Here is a 19,992-nt window from a genome sequence, read left to right as displayed (position 1 = left end):
AAATCTTGCAGAGAAAACAGCCATAAAGAGCTATATTTATTTCCATTTTTTTATTGTTTTTCTACTCCTCCCCCCGCGGCATGTAAATTAAGTTATAGATTGGGTATTTGATATGAGATGATTCATCTAATCTCTGAACAAATGGAAATCCGATGATTCAGACTTCACATTAGCCCAAATCCTGATATTCATCTCATGTCCTTGAGAACCAAGTTAAACTTCAAATCATTGGTTAGTTATTAATATTCATGTCCAGATGACAATCTAGGAATTAGGCAGGTGGGATGGGATGGCCTAAGAGGATCTTGTCACAACATCCCAAGTTGCAACAATTTAGGACGCCAATCTTAATACAGAAAAGAAACCTTACATTCTAGAGGTGCATCATCGTCAACTTTGGCACAACTGGAATACAACGTAGCCAATTAACCTCAAACAAAAAAGAGCACCGTGGGACTTGTTCCAGTCCGCTAAAACATGTCCAATTAATATGATGGAGAGACAAATGAAATTCTGCACTTGGAACTAGAATGCGTGACGTCTAAAATACTCAGCTTCTCGCGCCCCTTATTTGAGAGTGACGATTGCAGATTAACCAAATTTGAATGTTCTGGTCGGATCATTGTCAAAACCTCCCCGATCAAGAGATCTTCCAACAAGTTGATGGAAGGTCTCTTTCCTTCTGCCATTAAGCTGATAGAAGAACCGGATGATAAAGAAAAGAAGACAGATATATAGCATTAGGTGGTGGGCGTGTGAAATTATACTGCAAAGATAAAGAATACAACAAGTGCGAGTCTCGCAAGTCTTTCGAATCCTTGTGTGTGTTGGCAATTTAGAGATGGCCACAGGAGGGGGAAGAGATATAGAGTGAACCTGATTTATTCATTGGCTCTCGCATTCACGCACTGTCTTTCTCTGCATCTGCAAGTATAACTTTGAACTTCTGCTGCCAGTGGATTTGTGATGAATCCTCCATTGCCATGGAGCCTGATCTTTTGATTTGTCAACTCAGTTTCAGCATCACCCTTCTTGTGAGCTCTGTGCCACATGGCTGCCCGTGATGGGGTTGACATCACATCTAGAGAACTGGGAGTATGGATACGGGGCCTGTGTTTTCCTCCACAATTTGGAGCTCAGGATCTCGGCACCGGGCAGCAAGCAGCAAGAATCTCCGGGAGCATGAGAATAATCACCCTTCTATTTGATAAAGCCAAATCATGAGAAAGCCCTTCCAGGGATAATTCAAGGCCATGTACGCGAGACTCTAATGTTGCATTCCATTTTGTGAGCTATTCATGAATCTCTGTAATATGAATATCAATGATGCTTTCAGATATATGTCATCGTCTAAAGGATTGGAAGAACCATGGAACACAATATACACATATTAACACATACTATATATTGGGAAATGGAGGGGAGGAAGCGAAAAAAATTGCAAGGGAAATAGGCGCTCAAGTATTAGCCAGCCATAAGCGATGGTCAAATACAATAACTGCATTAGCCAGGCTTCTCTCAGGAGATCTGCATGCCTAAGCTATGGTTAAAGACATAAATTTTGCAAATGAATCTGGAGCTACAATATTGGAAACAAACCTCTAGAAGATCAAGTAGATTTGACTGTTGCTTTTCAATTTGAAATAACTGGCTGCGGATTAAAGCCAACTCATCACAGTCTTTGTCATTCCTATGGAAATCTTTAGCGACATTACTGATGCCATCTGAATCTTGGCTCTCTTCATCACATGGAGCTACACGGGATCCGCTTTGGAGAGACCAAACGTGCGCTTTTTTTCACCAGAATTTTTACTGAGAAGAGGCCGTTTTCAGTTCTGGCCTTGAAAAGTGACTTTTCTCCTTTTTGTTTTTCTCCAGCATCATTTCATTTCTCTCTTCAAGATAACCCTGATAAGCACCTATAGGAGAGGGAGCACTTGGCACAGCAGTTCGAACATCCCGATTCTTATGGCTTAGTTTTGGCAACACACCTGAGCTCATCCTCTTATTACTAAAGCTTAATTTCTTTGCATTGCTCACAGAAGAACTATCAGGGCTTGATCTGCTGGCCGGATTGGATTTCTTCCGCAATCGAGGCATTACAGAACCAGGACTGCATGAATTCTGTGAGAATGCCGGATAGCGCCCGTCACTTACATTTTCTGAACCCAAAAACAACAGTCAAAAACTCAGATAGAGAAGATGACATAGATAATTACACGCCACGTAATAGATTGAGCATAGAACCAGACTCAGTCGTGGACAGTGGCTAAACAAATAGCTGCAAACAATTTTTTTCCTTCCTTTTTTTATAAGGCACAATCGCAACATCAAAGAGTAAACTAGAAAGAAGTGACAATACCTGAGGAAAGAAGATTGTGATTTAGGTGGTGGAGAGAATCCATCCGATATATCAGGAATCTGCTTCCACGCCTCACACATCTGATTCATAACCTCCCGAAACTACCTTAACCTAAACCAACAAGATAATCACTCAGTTCACTTTCAATTACCATATACAAACGAAAATAAACTCATGATCAGGTGAGGAAGATTGAAATTCTTTTTTTTTTTTTTTTTTCAAGGAGTGAAACCTTGTCGAATCGTCGATTCTCAAAGACATTCAAACATCCAGCCTTGAATTCTGATAACACGTCCCTCTCCACTATTGCCAACTTCGTCAATGTCTCGGCCGAAGCCTTCCTTGCCGACCAGTCGTTGCTGCTCAAGAATTCCACCATGCATGGAACCAAATTGCTCAAAGCCGCATGACCGGAGAGTCCACCGGCTTCAATAACACTTCCGATAAGCGTCAACAGCGCCGGCTTCGCCTTAAAGCTCCCGCTTCTCAACAACTTCTCGACCCTCGGCAAGAGCTTCGCCAATCTCGCAGGGTCCGGGTCAGGAGCTGCATCAATGGCAGAAGCAAGACAAAGCGCCGCACCAACTGTGAGTTCTGGTCCTGCTCAGTGAACAGAGCCTCAGTTAACGGCTTCAGGAAAGAAGCAAACGGTTGCTTGGTGATGTGCGCAGACAATGCCGACACCGAATTCACACAAGCAGATCGAACTGACGAGTCCGGGTCCCGGAGACGACGAACTATATGTGCAAGGATTTTGGAAAGATAAGGGGAGAGTGTGTTTCCGTGCGTTTCGGAAAGAACCTGCATGAGGTGTACGCATTGTTTACGAACCGGCGATTTGTCTGATGAATTGGTGGAGTGAATGCACGAGAGGAACACCGGCAGAGAGTTTGAATCAAGGTTCCGAGCAATGGACTCGAGCTCATTGGCGGCGATGGACTGCGTATCGCGGTCGGAGAGCTTGGTGAGGCAAGTGAACACTTTTTGTTTGAGGCTATGACCCGAAGCTGAAGACGGAGCCATTTCCTTGCAACTCAGGCGAAACTGGAGTTACCGGAGGTGACGGCAGAACAGATTTCAGAGAAGTAGCTAAGAACCGAAAGGTTTGAGAGGTAACATTTCCAGCAACATCACCGGGGTTTTGTCCCTTCTTACGTTCAGAGGTAACGAATGGCGCCTACAGGTTCCTGGCTTTTGAATTTAAACTGCTCCCGAAAGCAAAGCAGCTGCCGAGGCCCGAAAGAGACGGACACGCCGTCACGGGTTTGAATTTCAAGTTTAAACTTCACTTTCTTCTAAGAATAAAACTGGTTTTTTTTTTCCTCTTTTGCCAGCAATTAGGAATATCTATTAAACGTATAGTACATTGATATAAAGCACAGATCTTGAATAACTAGTTATAGTAGTATTTTTAATTGCATGCGACATTTATCAACATTGAAAAGTAATTCCATTCATCACATAACTAGTATTACTTCTTCTTTTTAATATAAAAAATAAATAACTAATTTTAAAATGCTTTAAAATTTAGTTAAATTAGTTATTTGTAATCCAAATATATATATTACTATCCCTAAACTATCATCTTCAATCATGTGCAATAAATGATTTAAATTCTTTCTTCGTAGAAATCACTTATAATTAATAAGAATATTTTTAAAAAAATTTAAAAAAAAAACAAAATAAACGGAATTATATTGAAAATCAAATACAACCCCACGACTAACTCTTAGATTTAACATCAAAATAACTACTTTTTATGATGAATAACATTAAAATGTCCTTCTTCACAGTGTGCATATTCTTTCAATATGCATCTGAGTTATATGAATGATAGGATTAAATACCAACTTCAGATGGAATAACATTAAAAGTATAATCATCATTGATATTAAAGATCAGGTCAAAAAGAACAAAAGAGGTTAAATAAAACAAAACATGGATGTTAAACCAAAGATACCAATGGCCCCCGAAACGTGAGTTTGGCGCCAAACTGGGGGGTACGCAAGCCCAAACAGGGCAGGGCAAAACGACGCGAGGTTTGCTGGTTTTGATGGCGAAATACGTATTGTCGTGTGCTTGCTGGGAACAGCGTTTGGAGGGATGCTTATTTGAGTTCAAATTTTGAAGATCCCCAGCTGGTAGCCAGCATCATCATCGTTAAGAACGTGCCACGTCCATAGAAGAATTGGGTAACATCAATGCTCATCACGATCAAATTGCTGAAACATTTAATGTTCAAAGGCTCCAAGTCCAAGCGCTTGTTTTAAATTGGTTCAACCATTCAATTTATAGCCATACCAATACCAAGCAGTGCTGAGACTACGTAACTCATTATTAAAAGAAACAGGCATGGTTAATTACTGAAGGTAATTGGATTTGGTACATGATTATTGTCACAGGTGAGTGAGATTTAGCATTCAGTTGAGTCCTTAAGGAATATGAGTAGGTCGGATTAAGCAGTGTTGTGATAATGGCTTGCAAAAGGATGCTAGCTTTTTAGCTGATCAACCTAATGGCAATTTGGATCTCAACCTCCCTACCAACCTTGCTTGTTTAAGCATGGAAACATATATGGATCAGAAAGAATGTTGGTTATTAAGTGACAAATCACGAAAGGCATTTGGATTGTTTACTTTGGACTCAACTCAACGGAAGGTTGCTAATTTTGGTAACATTAAAACAAGCCAATTGCCATGTTAATAACAACGGGGTTGATTCTAGTAGAAAGAGCTAGTCTCTTACAATATAACGAATCAATGTTCGAATCTTCGCTCGGAGAGATGTCCACATTTAGTGCCCGATAGTGTCTTGAACAGGATTGCCTCCAATAAGAGGATACCTATGCGTTAGCCAAAAAAAAAAACAATCGCCATGTTAATAGTCCCGCCCCTAAGAAGGACTCTCCTTACTACCATATCGGTTGCTTACAAGACCCAATAATTGACTAATTTATGAAAATTATAAAAATTACTAAATTATTTTAAAGTAATTGTATTTATTATTTTTTAGACTAATTTGCCTTGTTTATAAATTGATATATAATCCAGACACACACATATATAAGTATTTTAGAGAAATCATTAATCAACTAGAATTTATATTAAGAATTGGAGGTAATATTTATTACTAGTTTTACTATTTAATATAAGAGTTAGATAACTAATTTTTTAGAGATTAAAAAAATTAGTTAAGTTAGTTAATTGTAATTGACTTTCCTAAAGTACCCTCTTTAATAATGTGTGTTGAAATTATCTCTTGGTGAGAATTCCCTACAACTCAACAGGAATATTTTAGAGAAAATATTATAAATTTGAAAAACAAAATTGATAAATATTTTATATTTAAGACCAATTTCAATCTTCAACATGGACCAGTACACTAAATGTGGACACCTTTTTTAATAGAAATTTAAATCTTGGTTTACTCTATTGTGAAAATCTAACCCTTTCTGTTTGACTTAACCTGACAAAGACTAGTTCTTATGTTAAAGCCAGCATGGCAATAAAAGTTGTGTTTTGTTCTCTCAGGCAAAATAAATAAATAAATAAAAAGGTTGTGTTCTGTTCTCATGATTCTCAGAACACCTCTTGTGGGCCTTCAATTTTCCTCTCTCGCGAGCAGCGCGCGCGCGCACACACACTCTGACACAGGTAGAGAGGGTGATTTTGATAAGATGGGCCTCATATTAAAGCCCAGGTTCTTTTTTTTTTTAATTGCCATTCTGCTATTTGGGTTCTGACGTTCTGTACGGATCCCAAAGCGATAATATCTAAAACTACGACGTCCATGCATTCATAGTTTCATACTCTCTTGCTAATGATTATTGACGTTGACGGCGAAGTGTTGATGACATGAGACGTCTTTTTCTGGAACAAAAAGTCCACCGGCTAGGCTTGGCTTTAAATAATTATGGATATGTTAGGCTTATCTTTTTATTAAAATAACTTGGCTCAATATAATACTCTTTCGATCTTTAATATAAGACTTATTTAACTAATTTGATTAGATTAAAGAAGTTAGGTAACTTAATTAATTATAAGAAATATGACACGTTTTTTCTAAAATACCATAATCATCTTTCTTAATACCCCATCTTCCTCTTCTACTTAATTATGGTTGAGAGAGTATCTATAGGAGTAATTTAAAAAAATTGATAAATATGAAAAATGGGTCTTATATTTAGAACCAAAACTGACTCAATAATTGGATCCTATATTAAGGATCGGATGAGTAAGACTTATGTCAGGATTAAGTATTTTCAACTTATTTTTTGTTCAATCACATAAAACTTTACTACTACTTCTTAATATAAGGTCTTATTTGATTTTTATTTTGATCCTAATTATAAAACATTAATCTACTTTGTCTCTCATATTTATATATTTTTTCCCAATATAGTCTCTCTAATAATAATAGTTCTAACCAATAAACTTGATTAGCAAAGATATTTTAGGAAAAACAATACTTATTTATTATAAATAACTAACTTAACTAATTTTCTTAATCTTCTCAAATTAGTCAACTAGCTCTTATAATTAAAACTGGAGGTAGTATATTTTAGTATCACACACTTCTTCCTTTTACCATGATTTATTAAAAAGCCAAAAAAAAAAAAACTTAAGCATGAGATTATGTTTATTTGTGATGCAACATATATTCTATTTTTCCTTATCTTGTAACCTCCACATTTTGAGGTCCACTTGTTGGGGTTTCCTCCAAAACTTCCTTAATTTTCTCCCACTTTTTAAAATTCAACTTTTTATTAGCACTTTGTCTTTTTGAGCTTGACCGGAGAGAAAATTAAAACATAACCCAAACATAACCATTACTAAAAAATATTTTTAGCACCTTGTATAGCACGTCTAATATCTTGGCCTTAATTTTTTTGACACTTTAAGATTATTCTTGATCTAAAAATTATTATACTCAATGATATTAAAAAATAACATTAAAATACTAGATGTTTCATAAAAATAAGATCAATATATTGTTGGCAAAAAAAAAAAGATCAATAATATTAGATGTGCATGGGTTTTTGGAAAGCAAGGGAGCCCAAATATCTGATGAGATAAAAGATACTTTGGGCAAAGCTGGCTTTTGGTTGGTTGGAGGGAAAAGCGCATTTGTTTCTTTTGGGGCGCACTTCCCTCGGTTTTTGATCTCATCCTCTTGCGTTTCCTTGACGTCACATATAAAACGATTACGGGATTTCTTTTCCGTCCGTTTGTTTGTTTGGCAGGCTGGGCTGGATTACGGAGAAGTTAAGTGGAACGGAACGTTGTGAGAACCGATCCCCTATTCTGACTTTCTGACTACCAGGCTCAGCATCTTGGAACTTAACCACTGGGAAAATGCCACGTGTGAGGGGAATCCAAAAGGGCTTTCTGAGATTTTTGTTGAATGGGGACTATTCTCATCGCAACTCATTCATGATAACCGTTAGCGCATTCCCGTGGTTCCTAAAAAGAAAACCTGGGCAACTTGACAAGCACCCGCCAACAGCCATTCCCGTTACGGGATTGTGAGGCTGTTCATGTACCTTCCGCATCACTGCCCTGCACGTGTCCCTCCATAAACCGCCACACGCCCTCTTGATTTGACGGATTTTCATAAAAAAGCATGAAAAATCGATATGCTCCTTTATTAATTTCCACTTTCAATATACATTTTCTGGTTCGATGTCTATAATTAATACTCCTTCGATCCTTAATATAAGATTCATTTAACTAATTTGATTAGATTAAGGAAATTAGGTAAGTTGGTTAATCATAAGAAAATTGACACATTTTTCCTAAAACACTATAATCATCTTTCTTAATACTTCATCTCCCTCTTCTATTTGATTATGGTTGAGGGAGTATCCATAGGGGTAATTTAGAGAAAATTGATAAATATGAGAAATGAGTCTTATATTTAGGATCAGAACTAACTCAATAATTGAGTCCTGTATTAAAGACCGGAGGAGTAGTTAGTTACTTGTGTCGCTCTTTTCTTTGTTCTAATACATTGGCAACTTACCACCCAAGAGTATCGGATTAGTTACTCTCAAACGACTCTCCCATAAGTTCCTTGGCTCTGATTGCTTTTATATAGTCATTAATTAATTAATTGTGTGTGTACTTATCTGGTCATATTTACAAATCACTCTCAGTATATTCTATACAGACTAAGAAAAATCTTAAATTTCATTAATTCTTATTTAAAATTTCATAACTTTCAAATTTTATCCCTATTTAATATATATTATACCTCATATAAACAAAATTAGTATAATCATAAATGAAGATAAAATTATATACTCCCTCCGTTCCTTATTATAAGAGACATTTGATGCTTATGGCATGTTCCTATATATAAGAGACACTTAAAAGTTGTCTCTACTTTTTTGTGTTGATTTCCTATTTTACCCATATTTATTGTCTCCAACTCACACTCTCTCTCCCTCCCACTTCTCTTTCTTTCAATAATTTAATTGTTCTCTCTCATACTCTCTCTCCTTATTAATGAGGGCATTTTTGGAAAAAAAAATTATATTTTTTACACATTGATTGTTCTTAACTAATTTTAACTGCTTTTTTGATTAACGTAATTCGGTTATTCGTCTCTTATAATAAGGAACGGAGGGAGTATCTATGTAAAAATTTCTCCCAGTGTTCTATAAATAGGATCAAAAAATATTTTTTCTCTGTACTTGGTAAACACTGTAAACAGGACCATAGGAGTATATAAGATTCGACCAAAAAGTATATATATTGCCAATTAACAGATTGTGCAAACTCATAGTCTCATACTTAACCAAAAAAAAAATGTTGTTGTTGGGATATAAGACCATGACTAAAGGAGTGTTTGGCATTTTTAAAACCGCAGTTTCAGAAGTATTTTTCCGCAAAACGAGGTAACCTCCTCCATATATTTACTTCGTAATTCGTAAAAGCACTTCTGAAACCATGATTTGGTTTATATCCAAACACCCCCTGACTCTATACACACATACATATTTGTTTATTATTTTTTTAATGAGAATACAAGAATTATTTCTTATTTTAATTCTATTATTATATCGTGATAAAGGAATATCCAAGTCAGAGGCCTCGTGTCAGATAAGTATAATTTTTTTTGTCATTATAAAAAGTTTGATAAAAAAAATACTGGTATTAAATAAGAGCGTCGGTGTCAATACTCAATGGACTCTAAAACCCCTTCCCAAGTGTACCGCTTTGTAGACCAGAATAAATAAAATGTGGCGAGACTTTGGTGGTCCGTGGACACCCACTGTCCGTGTATTTTTTATCGACAAGCTGGATACAGATACGGCAATCAAAAAGGAATTATTAATAAACTAATATGTTAGCCTGCAAGGTTGGGTCCGACTGGTCGCAAACGGGGGCGCAAGGCGCGTTCCCCTACCGGGTCATGGGCTCGATTCCTGGCGAGGCACCCTGGGATTAGTCTGGCCGATACGCTGGGATACCCTGAGTTAGCGATAACATCCTACTCAAAAAAAATAAACTAATATGTTAAAAAATTTATATACAATAAATTCCATTATATAAATATGTCACATAAACATTTGAAACCATTGTAATGAAATCAACAAATGTAAATATTAAATACCTTGCCCCCGAAAACACGTCAAAACTCGATATAATATGATTATGAAGATTATAAAAATAACGAACAAATGTTAGTAACTAAAATTGATAATAAATGCTGGCAACAAAACATGGCATAATATCTAATAGAAATTAGATGTTTTAAATGTAATAACATTTGGAAATATTTTTTTCCAGCAATTAGAAATAATTTTTAAGAATTACTAAGTACAAATTTAGAGAAAAATGAAGTAATCAAACACACACACACATATATATATATATATATATATATATATGTGAAAATAATACAAAGATGCGAGCAATTGACAGTTGTGTTCTCAGAAAAATAATAAAATATTATTTTTAAATCGTGGGAACAATGCTCCGAAAATATCTATGCCGAACCTGAAAACGACGATTTTCTAGGAACGTGATAAATCTTAACACGCTCGTAAAAGAAACCGTAAGGAGTTTGAAAAATAATGCTCGTACTAGTTAACCAATAGAAATTAGATTTAGTAGAAAAGACTAATTCCTTATAACGTAGTAAACTAAGGTTTAAATTTTTACTGAGAGAAGTACTCACATTTAGTGTCTGACAATACTTCGAATAGGATTATTTCTAATAAGAAGATGTCTATATTTTAACAAAAATAATAATAATAATAATAATAATAATAATAATAATAATAATAATGAGTAGAAACTTGTTTCCTGTTTCGATGAAATTGAACGATGAGACTTGTACTTTTCCTTCCCACGTTCTCAGCTTAACCTGTCACAGTGTACTCATTCCGCAATATAAATTATTTTAACTAATTTATTAATATTAAAAAAATAATTTATTTATTTATTAAATGTACTTCAATCAAAGGAATTTTCAACTTTGCCCATATTAAGAAGGTTGCGTTTGACTTTAATTTGGTTCTAATGATTAATATAGTTAATTTCCTGTAACTTTACTCTGTCTGTCTTATTAATTTACATATAACATTATTTATTTATTGTTTATGTACAGGGATTGGTAAAGTAATCATGCTAATAGAATAAAAGGTCAAGATGCATCCAACATTTAAATTATTTTCTCAGATACATCTAATATCTTAAAATATTTTTTAAATTCGCCTAGCACCTCAAATATTTTTTTTTTTACCTTAACACTGGATGCACTAAAAATTAGTTTTTGGTACTGTCGGCACATAAAAAAAAATACTTTGATGTACTGAATGTATTAAAAAAAAACTTTACGGTACTGGACGTACCTAAAAAAATACTTCAGCGTCAATCTTTTTTTTGCCACTTGATTAAAATTTCAATTGTTCAAAATTAACATTTTTTTCCGCTACAGCTTTTAGCTTTACAGAACAAATTTTAGTAATTTAAATTTACTTATGTATTCTGTAGATGAATTATAATGACATTTTCGTAAAATGTTAAATTTGAGCCATTAAAATTTTAATTCAATAATAACAAATGAAAAGAGAAGGTAAAAAGAAGGGCAGAAGAGTTAAAGGGAGAAGAGAGAAATCATGCTGTCAAATTAAAGAATCGTGCATTTAAAAAATTGTAAATTCGGGAGAATAATACTTCAGCGTTAGGGTGTTTGGTTAAGAAAATTTGGATAACATCAGTAAGTTAGTGAAAATAAATAAAAATAAGAGAAAATTACAAAAAAAAAAATACTTCTTAAATTTTAAGATCTCAAATTATTCATGAATTATTATAAAAATGATTGTGATTTACTTTTCAAGTATAATTAATTACTATTATAATATAATAAATAAGGCTGATTTAGAATTTATTCCACTTATTCCCAGTTTCAATAGTTAAATACTAGTAATTTATAGTGTTTTTAGCTAAATACTAGAAGGACACTTTTACCCCTTGACAGTAAGAGTCCAGAAACTTCTATTTCTTTCCGCTCTCTTGATATAACGCTTCACTGACCAAAAAAGAATACTACAATTGTTTATTTACTACTCCTCTTGTCTTTAATATAAAACTTAATTATCGAATTGGTTTTGGTTCTAAATATAAAAATTATTTATCATATTTATCAATTTTTTCTAAATTACCCTTACGGATACTCCCTCATCCATAATCATGTAGAAGAGAAAGGAGGAATATTAAGAAAGATGATTATGGTCTTTTAGAAAAAATGTGTCACATTTCTTATAATTAAATAACTTACCTAATTTTTTTAATCTAATTAAATTAGTTAAATAAATTTTATATTAAAAACCAGAGGAGTATTTTTTATAATGCTTCTGCGTAGAAATCACACACGCGCACACGCTAAATAATGTGAAAAAAGTACCACAATGGCTACATTTATGATTTATGTCTTTAGAAAAACGTTTTTTGGCCAAAATTTATGTCTTTAGAAATGGAAAATACTTTTTCCTAATACCTCTCAAGTCCGCGCATGACTTTTTCACTAATCCGGGGGCCAAATTTGGCACACGAAAAGCAATTTTTCTAATCAAAATTAGTTAAGTCATAAAATCAAACCCGTCCGAATAAATTTTAAATTATAAACTATATAATTTATTTTTCAAGTTTTATAATGCATGGAAAATACATTTAGTTCTTAATTTAACAATTGTTTTATTAATATCAGGTAAAAAATGTCTGATTAATAGAATCAAACGGCTTATTGTTTTTTTTTTAAAAAGTTTCCTTTTGTCGGGTTTATTATTACAAGCGAAAAAAAAAACAATTTGACTTATTACGTAACTTATATATTACTCCTCCAGTCCTTAATATAAGACCCATTTAACTAATTTGATTAGATTAAGAAAGTTAGGTAAGTTAGTTAATTATAAGAAAAATGACACATTTTTCCTAAAACACCATAATCATCTTTTTTAATACTCCATCTCCATCTACTTGATTATAGTTGATGGAGTATTCATAAGGATAATTTAGAAAAAATTAATAAATATGAGAAATGGGTCTTATATTTAGGACCAAAACCAACTCAAGAATTAGGTCCTATATTAAGGACCGGAGGAGTATAATTTTTTAATCAAAACTATCTTATAATAAACAAAAATTGACAAAAATACAATTTTTTTTAGAAAATTAAGATCAAAATTGAAATATTAAATAATTTAATTATTTTAATTAGTAACTTAATATGCTGGCAAAAAAAAATAGTAACTTAATATATTCGGATCAGATTAAGTTAATAATACTGACTAATTAATTGTTAGATTTTTTTTAATCAAAATATAACCTTCAGCATGACGACACTTTTTCCTTTTTATCGTTTTCCCGATTTTACGAATGCACCCATTGTTGTGTGCTCCACGTTTCTTTCGCGATTTTCATAAAATGATGAAAACCTAAAATATATTATAATATATTCTTAAGTGTGAGGGCATTTTGGGGATTATGCGTGCTATATATATAGTATCAACCTCGACCCTCCGCTCTCAAAATTCTGAAAAAGGGCGATAGGTGCAGAGGAGTTTCCGTTGAGTTATCCATTCCCATCCCCTCTCAGAGATTTCTCTTTCTAGATTTTCTCTGTTCTCCCGCACAAATTAGGGTTTTTGCGAATCTTCGTTCTTTGAATTTGAATCCATCACTTCAGCCATGGTTTCTGATTCCATCCCCACCGCTTCGATTCCTTCAGCCGCGAACACAAAAAATTTGGGCAAGAAGAAGAGGGTAAGATATTGATTGCTTATTAATTTGACGTTATTGCGATTGTTTGTGCTGTACATTCCGTACCGTTCCCATTCTAATATATTGAAAAAATTCAGACCAACAGGTCGGCTAAATTGAAGCAGTGCAAGATTGACGCTCGGCGAGAGCAATGGCTTTCTCAAGGTATGTGTCGTCTGCTGCATATGCTTTTTCCTATACCTTTTTTTATTTTTTATTTTCTTGGGTTAAGTTTGCTCTCGCATATCCATTGATGGGGTTCAGGTGCGGTCAAGAATAAAGGACGCATGGACGCAGGGGACAACAATCATGCGCCATCAATGGCTGGTGCAAAAGATAGCAAACGTTCACTGGAGGAATTGGAAATGAGGTCTAGGGGCGAAGATAACGATGGATCTGTTCGTCAAGACAGCGATGTGGAATCGCCATCCAATAGTCCCACCAGTGTTAATAGCAGCGTGTTGGGCAGTAATAATTCTGGAACAATTTTCACCGGTAGCAGCAGCAGCAGCAGCAGTGCCGGATGCTGCTCTGGGAACATTACGGACGAAGAAGAAGAGGGTGATGATGGGTGCTTTGATGATTGGGAGGCTGTGGCAGATGCTTTAGCCGCCGATGAGAAGCATCAAAACCCGTGTTCAGAGTCGCACCAGGAACATGAAACTACTGTTCAAATGGATTCGCCTGTTGAAAGAGCAAACGGGTCAGGTTTAGGAGCGCAGAATTTCCAACCTGAGAGTGCTAGGTTAATTTCGCAGGCTTCTGGCAATACGCGAGCTTGGAGGCCTGATGATGCTTTTCGCCCTCAGAGTTTGCCCAATCTTTCAAAGCAGTTCAGTTTACCAAATCCCGACAGGCGATGTGGAGGAGGAATTGCATGGGCTCGTGCTGCGGTGCCTCATTCTTGTCCTATATGTTGTGAGGATCTTGATTTGACAGACTCAAGTTTTTTACCTTGCCCGTGTGGCTTCCGGCTTTGCCTTTTTTGCCATAAGAGAATTCTTGAGGAAGACGGCCGCTGTCCTGGGTGCAGGAAGACTTATGAGTGCGAACCTGTTGAGACAGAGGCAAGCGTGCACGGGGGCAGCTTGACTCTTCGGCTAGCTCGTTCATGTAGCATGATCGAAAGGTCATAAGAGTATTTGTCTCTGTTTTCTTGAATTGTGTATGTTGGGTCTACTTTTTGCATCTTTGCATGGTCTGTATTCCTATATTTTTTTTAGGTCTAGTTGGCGTAGTTTTATGGATTTTGATCACCATGGAATCAAGCTGTTTCTCATTTGGAGTTTGATTTTGCATGTGTTGATGTAGAATACTCAGATTCGTATGTGAATAGATAAGTTGGTATAAAGATTCAATACATAAAAAACGATTGAATATCATGTTGCGGCCTTTCCCTACTTCAAATGCTGTTTAAAATCATTTTATACTTCCATATCAAACATCTTCATGGTTAATTTAAGACATTCATATTGTGACTTTCTGAAATATGATCCCTTCACTGCCCCTTTATCCTTTGTCTGCTCCCAAGGCATTGTGCCTTTGTATAGCTAACAACATAAAATTTTGATTGATGCATGCAAAGGGAGCAATAATTTTCCGATATTTATACTGCATGGCAGTATGATCATTTTCTTCTATACCTGGAAATGCTAATAATTATTTAGTTGAAATTACGGCTTTCATTCTTCCAGGTTCTGGAGATTTGCATTTTCATTCGTATTAGTTGTAAGTTGAATTTAATGTTTGAATTAGGGATGCCATTTGAATGTTATTCCTCTAGTTGCTAACTAATTTGGGGTTTCTGTATTTAGGACAGTTGAACTGATAACTTGAAAGGTTTTATATGATTATGATTGTCATCAAATAACCTTTGATTTTAGCAGGATTTGGTGTTATGAGTGGTAAATAACCTTTGATTTACATTGGGAAAAAAAGGAATATTGTGTCTCTCTGCTTGTGGACTACGCCTCTGTGGTTGGAGTTTTTTTTAACCCAGTTGGAAACTGAACAGGCAGCACTATCGTTTGAGATGCGGAATTTTTGGGTCATATTTACCTATATATCAGGTTGCTAGTCAAGTGTGAATGTTAACATTACATATAGTAGGCGTGTCATTTAAATAAACTGTCACTAATTATAACGTTTTGGGAAGTATTGTATGTCTAGGCCAAATAAATATTGTTATGTCTACTATTGGTTTCTGAGTCAATGCGATTACTAATAGCAGTTGCTGAGCTAAGGTCATTCTGTTACTTCAAAGATATCCTTGGCTTTGCTCGAAGTGGTGGCAAGAGCAAAAATGCTGCCTTTTAGGATTAGTAATTGGAGTAAATCAGACTTCAGGAGCATTGGTATTTTTGTCTCTTTGCTGACTGCTTGGTTGTTCCAATCTTTGAGGCTCAGTGGTCTCTAGGCCAACAATAGGTTGTGAAGGGTGCATGAGTCTTCTTATTCTTTAAGCTGCATGTGATGTTGACGAAACGAAGTTAATGGTACTGTGTCCTTTCATTATTATGTTGTGTGGAGTGTTTGGTATTTTAATGCGTGGTTAGATTGCTCAAAAGTGTACAGGGGGAGCTTGTGCACATTCAAGGTTTTGGGAATAGGAAAGACTAGAGGAGGGGAAAGCATATGAACCTCTCCAGTATGCAGCGGTTTGGAGGGTGGGTGTGTCGCAAAATCAAGCGTTTTTAATGGAAGATGTGCGTCCAACTTTTATGTGATAGCTATGAATATAAATGTTCTATTTGATGTCAGATATGAATGAATTTTGAAACTTGTGGCTGCTGTAAGTACAAGCATATCCGGAGGCATCAGGTTGATGAAATGTATTTGGTACGTGATGAAATATGAATGAGTATTTCTTTCTTGGCCTGGATGAACGAGTATTTTTGCCCTATGTTGTTTGGGCACAACGTTGCTGCAGTTTGTAAATCGTAACATGCGCGACCAGCTTCCTGTAACAGTGTAACCAATTGGTTATCTTATTCCTCTTTTTGATTCCATGCGTGGGCAGGGCTGGTTGATGCGATGAGTCGAGTGATTTTTTAGTAATGGTTGACCGAAAAAAGAACAAAACAAAAACAAGGAACTCTTTTATCTTGACTGTTATTTTTTATATTAATAAAAAAGGTGTAAAAGGTGAGAAGAAATGTGTGTAAACCCACATATCGAGAGGGCAGTGTTCTCCCGGGGAAATCATCGTTTCCTGTGGACGCTTGTTGGGAGTTTTCTCCTACACCAAAAACGATCGATTAGGACCACTCCGGGTCCCGGAAGGACTTATCTAAATCTATGCATGCATATTCGACAAACGGTTTTCTGCCTTATTGGCAACATTTTAATGTCTCTTAAAAACCTCCTCACGGCCCAACAAAAGCAAATACAGGTGGCTTCACTCACCAATAACGGTGGCCAGCAAACTAAATAATACAAACAATTATCACATCACAATATACATAATATGATGGTACATTAATCCTTCAATATGAGACTTCTTATGCAGGATCTTTCCTTGTGATGGTTGGGAAGCTGGTTCCACAGCTTCACAAGGGTCGAACCCTCCAACAATACATAGTTGGAGAGTACCTCTTCGTCACTCCATCGTTTGATATCTCCTTCAAGTCTCAGAACACGTTCCTTAACTTGTTCAAATGGCGTGCCTTGTTCAGTTTTAATCCACAGTTCTTCCACCTCTGCCATTAAGCACGACTCTGAGTAAGCTCCTTTCGGCTTTCTCCTTGCATGCTCCAACCATCTTTGGGTGTATTTGTATCGCCTTGGCCTGCCTTTTCCTTCCATGTAAGGTCCTGTGACGTCGTTCCTCACATGCCGGTAATAGTTGGCAACATCCAGCGGCTCCACCAGACGTCGATACTGGGTTCCACACTTGACCAATTCTGGCTTGCCTTCAAATTCATCTGGCAGTTCATAGTTTCTTAACTTTTCAATTATGTCATCCCATACACTCGCAAGCCTCAGCCTGTTTACATTTGATAGGAAGTCACTTTCGTAGTCTTGCCGCTTGAAGGCTTCATAATAGCTAACTCTCCCGTTTATTGCCTTGTATTGTTGCAGTTCCTCCATATGTTTTTCAGCTTTCTCCAGGTCAATTTGCTCCTCGTTTCCGATCTTTTGTTTCTCCAACTTCCCCGCAGCCCCAAGACACAGCCTAGCTCTTTTGCTCTGATATTTCAGACACATGATTAGTCACACATTCTGTAAATTGTTAAAACTAAACAATACTTTGCCCTCTTGTTTAAGTCTTCCAATTTTAATTCTTGGACAAATTGCAAATGAGTCTTTTGATTGAACATTTTCGGGGTTGTTGGAAGGAGTACCTGCAACATGTTTCTTAAAATACAACACAACAAGAGCAGGAGATGTTACTTACAAGTCCAAGGTCGTTCAAGGCCATGTTGGTTGCTGCATTATCGCCATGTGGACCGTCAGCAGACGAAAGTAAAGTCTCTAGTTGGTCCAAGTAAACCGCATTTTGCATTGCTAAGCTTTCTTTCAGTTCATCAGCATACATGAAATGTTCTTTCAGGAATCTGTAGGCAATTTGAGGAGCTTCTGCTTCATTGTTTAATTGAGCAGAGAAAAACAGGAGCTGAAGAACAGCATCTGGGTTTCTTATGATAATCAGCTTTCCACTTCCAGTGCAGAAAATGTATGTTCCAAAAGGTCTGTAAGGGCTTAAAGCAATAAAACTCGCTAGCGTTTCTGATACTGCATTTGTGTTGCCCATGAGCTTACATGCCGCGTGGCTTGTAGCATTTGCTGCATTTATCATGACATTAAAGTAGAACTCTGAAGTCAAACTTTGTGCTACTACTGATTCGTTCCCAAAATATTTAGATTTGGGGTTGAAAAATTGAAGAACAGGGTCGAATCTTTGATCCCATGAAGAGAGAGGAGCAAGCAGGATTCTTGGCAATGTGTCATATTTCATGATAAAATGCATGAAGTAATTGGACCACTTTTCTCGTCTTGTAGCATGAGACAAAATGTGATTACCAATTAAGGGAGACCCAAAGTGAAACACAAAAGAGGGAACTGGTTGTTGTCTGGAGTTAGGTATTTGTCCAAGGCCCATAGGGTTGCTAGAATGGCCACTGCAGCACCAGAAGAGTGCCCTGAAAATATTACCTCCTTCTTTTTTCCAATCGCTTTCTCTACCTGCAGACTCAAATTTATCTTGCAGTGACTAAACAAAACTATTGATCGGCTTGGTTGTTTAATTTCTCAGTTATGGAGTTAAAATAGTCTTAACACGTTATTACTATCAGAATCTAATTCTATGATCATATATACTGAGAAAACCAATATAGTAAATCTAGATGATGAATGACAGAACTAATAAGGATCAGAGGAAAATAACAGAAACATTTGTACAGCTAAATTATACACATACCACATCAGTGAAAGATGTCTTGCCTAAAATGGCTTCAAATCTCTGCAGAAATGATTTATTCACTAAAGCAGCTTCATCATTGCCAACACTTTTAAGCGAGGGAAAGAGAGAGAGATTTATTTGAGATTCTCCAAAGGGCGTTTCAGAATACCAGTCCTTTACAGATCCACAGCCTGGGAAGCTAATTATGACTTTCTTAGGGCCGCTGTTGCTGCCAATCTTTTCAACAAGGTAAGGCTTCTCCGGTGATCTGTGAGCCTTCAAGGACAGAGCAAGCGCCTTGTTAATCCGATCTTCGTTCAGTACTACGCTTTGCACAGAACTTGCACTTCCCCCAGCCATGTTTCTGAGTTGTTCTTCTTTCTCTTGCTGGTTTTTGATATCTTGCTTGAAGCATCTATAAAGAGAAGGACATATGCCGAGTAACTAAAAAGCCTTCCACTAGTAGCCGTTGACGGAGACTTACAGGGGCTTGCGAAGCAAGATTTTCTTTCCATCGAAACGCTCACATACCGTCTCAGATAAGGAAGCTAAATTATTCCTTAAACCCACTGGCACTTTATGGTAAAAGTAAAACCGTGGCTATTTCAGTGTATAATATAATTTATTGTAAAGATTATATGTTATATTAATCTTAGATATTAACTTTGATTAAACTAACAAAGGAGCTAAATTGACTAAAGTTTGATAAGGAGCAGAATAAAATAAAAAAATATTTTGCGCTTGAAATGATGAAGAAATATATATATATTTTTAAAAATTTAACCCTAATAAAAATGTTAAGGGCAAATAAGTAGCTTTGATGGATGAAGAGATGATGATACCACGGTGTGAAATTTCCTTAGTGTACACGCTGATTGTTGTCTTGAAGATCTTACATTTTACATATGATAGACGAATTTGCTAATGTGGGTCTATATTGGTGTGCATAATACTACTTC

General features: G+C 35.9%; 1 protein-coding gene and 2 pseudogenes across 1 annotated transcript; 1 reads left to right on the top strand and 2 right to left on the bottom strand.

Moving 5' to 3' along the window:
* Positions 1 to 2,411: 2,411 nt before the first annotated feature.
* LOC114751533 (TORTIFOLIA1-like protein 4) lies at positions 2,412 to 3,512 on the bottom strand (annotated as a pseudogene).
* A 9,898-nt stretch (positions 3,513 to 13,410) lies between these two features.
* On the top strand, positions 13,411 to 15,014 carry LOC114751530 (uncharacterized). Its single transcript, XM_028940190.1, has 3 exons — positions 13,411 to 13,635; positions 13,731 to 13,797; positions 13,897 to 15,014. The coding sequence occupies exons 1-3, from the start codon at positions 13,561 to 13,563 to the stop codon at positions 14,766 to 14,768; spliced, it is 1,014 nt and encodes a 337-aa protein (XP_028796023.1). The 5' UTR covers positions 13,411 to 13,560; the 3' UTR covers positions 14,769 to 15,014.
* Positions 15,015 to 16,746: 1,732 nt separating this feature from the next.
* LOC114751531 (protein EDS1L-like) lies at positions 16,747 to 19,459 on the bottom strand (annotated as a pseudogene).
* Between the last annotated feature and the right edge of the window lie 533 nt (positions 19,460 to 19,992).

Source organism: Neltuma alba, unplaced genomic scaffold (assembly GCF_004799145.2).
Source record: "Neltuma alba isolate B1F8T4 unplaced genomic scaffold, ASM479914v2 tig00006973_pilon, whole genome shotgun sequence".
In the NCBI taxonomy this organism is placed as follows: domain Eukaryota; kingdom Viridiplantae; phylum Streptophyta; class Magnoliopsida; order Fabales; family Fabaceae; genus Neltuma; species Neltuma alba.
The sequence above is the reverse complement of the archived record's forward strand: the minus strand, read 5'-3'. Positions and strand labels throughout refer to the sequence as shown.